Source organism: Cebus imitator, unplaced genomic scaffold (assembly GCF_001604975.1).
Source record: "Cebus imitator isolate Cc_AM_T3 unplaced genomic scaffold, Cebus_imitator-1.0 Scaffold82, whole genome shotgun sequence".
Lineage (NCBI taxonomy): Eukaryota > Metazoa > Chordata > Mammalia > Primates > Cebidae > Cebus > Cebus imitator.
The window spans coordinates 5,819,671-5,825,917 of record NW_016107397.1 but is presented as its reverse complement, the minus strand read 5'-3'; the positions used below and the strand labels follow the sequence as shown (position 1 = coordinate 5,825,917).

General features: G+C 46.3%; 1 protein-coding gene across 2 annotated transcripts in view; it reads right to left on the bottom strand.

Annotated features, from left to right (window-relative positions):
* BAIAP2L1 (BAR/IMD domain containing adaptor protein 2 like 1) overlaps nucleotides 1-6,247 on the bottom strand; it is a 107,842-nt gene that overhangs the window by 69,250 nt on the left and 32,345 nt on the right. For both annotated transcript variants that reach the window (XM_017533717.2, XM_017533718.2), the window contains exon 2: nucleotides 4,428-4,503. In XM_017533717.2, the coding sequence (XP_017389206.1) occupies nucleotides 4,428-4,503 (76 nt within the window). The remainder of the gene's footprint in view (nucleotides 1-4,427; nucleotides 4,504-6,247) is intronic.

The window sequence follows — 6,247 nt, the reverse complement described above, 5'->3', positions numbered from 1 at the left end:
TAAGACCAGCCTGACCAGTATGGTGAAACCACATCTCTACTAAAAGTATAAAACTTAGCTGGGCATGGTGGTATGTGCCTGTAGTCCCAGCTACTTAGGAGGCTGAGGGGGGAGAATTGCTTGAACCTGGGAGGTGGGGGTTGCAGTGAACCCAAATTGTGTCACTGCACTCCAGCCTGGGTGATAGAGCAAGGCTTCATCTCAAAACTGCTTATTGTTTTAAGGAAAGAAGCATATTAGTTATATATATATATATTTTAAGAGTCAGGATCTCACTCTGTTGCCCAAGCTGGAGTGCAGTGGTAGGATCATAGCTCACCACAGCCTCAACCTCCTGGACTTCAGCGATCCTCCCTCATGCCACCACACCTGGCTGATTTTTTAGTTTTTCTAGAAACAGGGTCTCATTATGTTGCCCAGGCTGGTCTTGAACACCTAGGTTCAAGCGATCCTCACACCTCAGCCTCCCAAAGTGCTGGCATTACAGGCATGGCTCATTGCAACCGTACCTGGCCTAGTTCTATGTTAGTGGTTGGCCAAATACTTCACAGGTCTAGACTAATCTATGTGCTTCTTATATATTTTTTCCTTAAAATATGGTTTCATTGGGTGAACGTTCTGCTCAAAGCCTTTGGTGGCCTCTCACTGTCCACGAGGTAAGCCCATGGTAGATTATTACAGTAATGCCCTTCCAGGAATCACACCTCCCAGAATTCCCAGCCTATGTGGTCCCCACCCAGGTGGTGTGGTCATGGGACCTGCTTTGACCCACAGGTTATCAACAGGCATGACTCCCGCAGGGGCTTGAGAGGTGCTGGGCACTGGGGCTTATATTCTTAGGATGCCACCGCTACTGAATGAGGACCGAGTCTGGCCTCCTTGAAGGGGAAAGACCCCATGGGGAGAGTGCATCCAATCCATAGCCCCTCACAGGCCCCAGAAGACTGCTGGTGCAGGAGGGAGTCCCGAGGGTCTGGAAACTGCCCTGCCCTTACAGGAGAAAGAAGAAGCTGTTGCTGTCTGAAGCCACCAGGTTTGCAGGCAGTGATTTGTGCAGCCTGACTGACACAGCATATGACAAGCTCTGATGTGTGCATTCAAGTGCATAAGGGATCTGACCCTACCCCACCCACTCCCCAACGGTGTGCCACCCACGCCAGCATGGACCCCAGATCCTGGCTTACTTGCTGTCTTTTATGTGTGCCTGCTGAAACTTAGCATCTGTCAGCTAGCTCAGCTCCGGCAGGGCCTCCAGTCCACACCAACCCACACCACTCATATTATTGTGACTCTGGTCTATACAATGCTCCTAGCCATTCACCTGTTTACCTGGGTTCCTTTTTTTAAAATTTTAATTTAGTTTAATTTATTTGAGACAAGGTCTTGCTCTGTTCCCCAGGCTGGGGTGCAGTGGTACAATCACAGCTCATTGTAGCCTCGAACTTCTGGACTCAAGTAATCCTCCCACCTCAGCCTCCTGATAGCTAGAGCCACAGGCGCATGCCACCATACCCAGCTGATTTTTTTTTTTTTTTTTTTTTTTTTTTGAGGCAGTCTCGCTCTGTTGCCCAGGCTGGAGTGCAGTGGCACGATCTTGGCTCATTGCAGCCTCTACCTCCTGGCTTCAAGTGATTCTCAAGCCTCAGCCTCCTGAGTAGCTGGGACTATAGGCACGTTTCACCACGCCCGGCTAATATTTTTAGCCAAGACAGGGTTTCACCATGTTGGCCAGGCTGGTATCGAACTCCCAACCTCAGGTGATCTGCCCGCCTCGGCCTCCCAAAGTGCTGAGATTACAGACATTAGCTACCACGCCTGACCTGAGCTATTTTTTAAATTTTTTTGTAGAGATGGGGTCTCGAACTCCTGGGCTGAAGCTATCCTCCTGCCTTGGTCTCCCAAAGTGCTGGGATTCCAGGCATGAGCCCACCACGCCCAGCCTGCCTGGTGTTCTAACCTAACTGGGGACTGCACATCTGGCTGCCTCAACTATTTCCAAATTCTCACCAAGGACGTTACACATTTACCTAGATTTTTCAATGGCTTCAGCAGAGGCACAACCAGATGGCCTGCAGAAATTCTGGAAATATTTTCTGAAGTGCAGAATACTCCCCAGGAGGTGCTAAAATGGTGAGAGCCCTTTGGGAAGAAGGCTTGTTGGCAGGAAACTAAGCTGTAGGCACCTCACCGACTCACCTTGTAAAACTCTGCCTCAGGGAGGCAGCTCATGATAGAAAGAAAGGAAAAAAAACAAAACTGCAGGTCACAGTGATGTCCTTCACAAGGACATCTAAAGCAATGACTTTGTGGCCTTGTGACTAAGCAATCTTCGAGGGAGAGTCAGCAGTGCACAGCTCTGGCTCTCTGGAGGACGGGGGCACCTGCAGAAGTCACGGGGACTCCTGGAGAGCAAGGGAGAAAACTCTCAGACCTGCTGCACTTCCTGCTGCTGAAGTGCCCAAAAGCAAAGGGAGGCAGAAGACAGTAAATGAGCAGTTTGCTTTTCCAGTGACTACACACAATGGTGCGCCTGCTCACCCAGAGTCCACAGTCTGGCCAGCTCACCCCCGCTTCCTGGGGCAGGTTCATGCTGAGCATGTGTGAGGCCACAGGTTTATTTTCAAAATATCAACAGGGAGCAACCAAAGGTGTAATACGGCAAAAAAGAGAAATAAGAGGCCTGACACGGTGGCTCATGCCTGTCATCCCAGAACTTTGGGAGGCTGAGGTGGGTGGATTATCAGAGGTCAGGAGATTCAGAGCAGCCTGGCCAACATGGTGAAAACCCGTCTCTGCTAAAAATACAAAAAGTGGCTGGGCATGGTGGTGCATGGCTGTAATCCCAGCTACTCAAGAGGCTGAGCAGGAGAATTGCTTGAACTTAGGAAAGAAAAGAAAAGAGAAAAGAAAAGAGAAAAAAGAAAGAAGGAAGGAAGGAAGGAAGGAAGGAAAGAAAGAAAGAAAGAAAAAGAGAGAGAGAGAAAGGAAGGAAGGAAGGAAGGAAGGAAGGAAGAGGGGAGGAGGGGGGGGAAGATGGAGGGAGGGAGGAGGGAAAGAAAGAGAAAGAGAAAAGAAAGAAAAGAGGAAGGAAGAGAAAGAAAAAGAAAAGAGAGAGGGAGACAGAGGGAAAGAGACAGAGGAGGAGGGGGTGAGGGAGGGAGAGAGCAGGAAAGAGAAGAGAAAGAAAAGAGAAAAAAAGAAGAGAGAGAAAGAGAGAAAAAGAGAAGGGGGGAAAGGGAAAGCTAGAGGGAGGGAGGGGGGAAAGAAAGATAAGTAAAAGATGTAAAACTTGATCTGAAGCCACCTTCAAATCTGTCAGAAGCTACATTTTCTTTTGTTTTATCTTTTTCCTGAGATGGAGTTTCACTCTTGTTACGCAGGCTGGAGTGCAGTGGTAAGATATCGGCTCACCACAACCTCTGCCTCCAGGGTTCAAGTGATTCTCTTACCTCAGCCTCCTGAGCAGCTGGGATTACAGGCATGCGCCACCACACCTGACTAATTTTGTACTTCTCCACGTTGGTCAGGCTGGTCTCGAACTCCCGACCTCAGGAGTTCACACGCCTCAGCCTCCCAAATTGTTGGGATTACAGGCATGAGCCACCATGCCCAGCCAGAATCTACATTTTCTACTTATGTTACTTGGTAGTCTTAGTGAACCATGGCAGAGGGTGAAACTAGGGTCTAAATGTGTTTGGGTGATACTTGCTACATTTTGGGGGAGACCTGTCTTGAGCATGTTAGAATTTGGTGATTGTTAGCATTTTAAGTTTTTAAGGGGATCACTGATTTTTTTTTTTTTTTTTTTTTTTTTGCGACAGAGTTTCACTCTTGTTGTCCAGGCTGGAGTGCAATGGTGTAATCTCGGCTCACTGCAACCTCCACCTCCCGGGTTCAAGCACTTATCTTCCTCAGCTTCCTGAGTAGCTGGGCCACCAGTACCGGCTAATTTTGTTTTTGTAGTAAAGACGGGGTTTCTTCATGTTGGCCAGGCTGGTCTCAAACTCCTGACCTCAGGTGATCCCCCCGCCTCGGCCTCCCAAAGTGCTGGGATTACAGGTGTGAGCCACCGCACCCAGCCAAGAAATTCTTTTATATAAATAAAAAGAGAGTAATTTCTGTGCTGTAGGGAACTAACTTATAAATGTCTTATGTACATATTTTATATTTGTTGTTGGTTTACCAAGAATTTGGTTTAAAAAGTAGAAAGCACGGTTTGACAATTAAAATACATCACTTATAGTAGCCTCACTATCATTCAAGTGACTTGTTTCAAATACGCTAACATCACTGTGTACTGTCATTGCAAAGTTCTGCAGATTAAATTCATTTAAACAATTTTTACCATTTAGAGGTATTTAAAACTTCAATCCTAAGCATTTAAAAATAATTAAATATTTACTATCAATTCAGAAAAACAGACTTACCATTTACGGCTTTCTCATAATTTTTCCCTAGGTTTATCAAATTTCGAAGCCCAGGATTGAACTGTTCCATAACATTCTGGCAAACAAACAAACACAACACACTAATTAATAAAATAAACAAACAATAAACCAAGTCATTTTCAGATTTTGTCACTGTGTGGACCAGGAGAACTAAGGATGATTAATAGCACAGTTTACAAAGTAATGAACACTGATTTTGTTTTATTTTTTTTTTTTGGAGATGGAGTCTTGCTCTGTTGCCAGGCTGGAGTGGCACAATCTCGGCCCATTGCAATCTCTGCCTCCCGGGTTCAAGTGATTCTCCTGCCACAGCCTCCTGAGTAGCTGGGATTACAGGCATGCACCACCATGCCCGCTAAATTTTGTGTTTTTAGAAGAGACCAGGTTTCACCATGTTGGCCAGGCTGGTCTCCATCTCTTGACCTCGTGATCCGCCTGACTCGGCCTCCCAGACAGCTGGGATTTCAGGCATGAGTCACCGTGCCCAGCCTGCTGATTTAAAAATCATGAAGAATATCTATTCCCTTACCTGATGGAACAGAGCTCTCGGGCAGGAAGGTGCCCATAACCCTGGCAGTTCTCAGTTGCCCAAGGGGCTCCCTAGAATCTGCTATAAATGGAGCAGGCAGCAGACATTCATGTCTCTACCATACCCTGCAGGGACTGTGGGCCGGGCATCCTCCTGGGTTGGAGTAGATTGTTAATGGTTGTTGTTCTAGTTTTAAGGAACACCTGTGCAGGATCAGCCACTTTTACTTAAGTATAAAGGCAATGTTTTGGTTATCAATTGAATAGAAATTTCCAGGAGATTTTGTTTTTACTGTGCCTAATTACGGGGGTGTGGGCGTTGATGGCACATTGTTGCTGGCCCTAGGACACAGGCCTGCCTGGAAACTTCTTTCCGGGTGTCCCTGGCATTTTTCTTTTCTTTTTTTTTTTTTTTTTGAGACAGAGTCCCACTCTGTCACCCAAGCTGGAGTGTAGTGGTGCGATCTTGGCTTACTGCAACCACTGCCTCCCAGGTTGAAGCGATTCTCCTGCCTCAGCCTTGAGAGTAGCTGGGTTTACAGGCGCCTGCCACGACACCTGGCTAATTTTTGTATTTTTAGTAGAGACAGGGTTTCGCCATGTTGGCCAGGCTGGTCTCAAACTCCTGACTTCAGGTGATCTGTCCACCTCGGCCTCCCAAAGTGCTAGGATTACACGTGTGAGCCACTGCGCCTAGCCTCCCTGGAGTTTTTCTAGTGATTAGTTTATTTGCCAAGGACTTGTGAAGTAACTACCGTGGCCCAGGCCCTGTGCACACAGCTAAGGATGAAAAGGCAATTTCCCTGTCATGGATTTCACAGTGCAGCCAGTGTCCAGGTTTCATTTTAACACGTGCTATTCCTGTATCACTAGAAAGTCATAAAGACGAAGGCTAGGACAGGTATAAGACAAGCAACTATTTAGGATGTTGATCTAAGTTTTAAAACACCCTAACTTTGAAGTACAGAAAATAAATCATTCCTACGGTACCCAGACTTCATGACTCAGAACACGTGGCAACTGTATGTATTTGTTCCATCTAGGAACAATAAACTTCATGATATTCATCATCCCAAATACACCATTCAAGCAAGTCTCATTGACCCCCTACCCAAATGCATACTCCATTTATAAATACCAGATAATAAAAAGAATGAACAGCTACCCAATATTCAAAGAGGCAGGTGCTTTACATACATACCCTTCAGAATAAATGAATCAGGAAGAGAGAGAAAACATGACAACCCTTATTTTTTTTTTTTTTTTTTTTT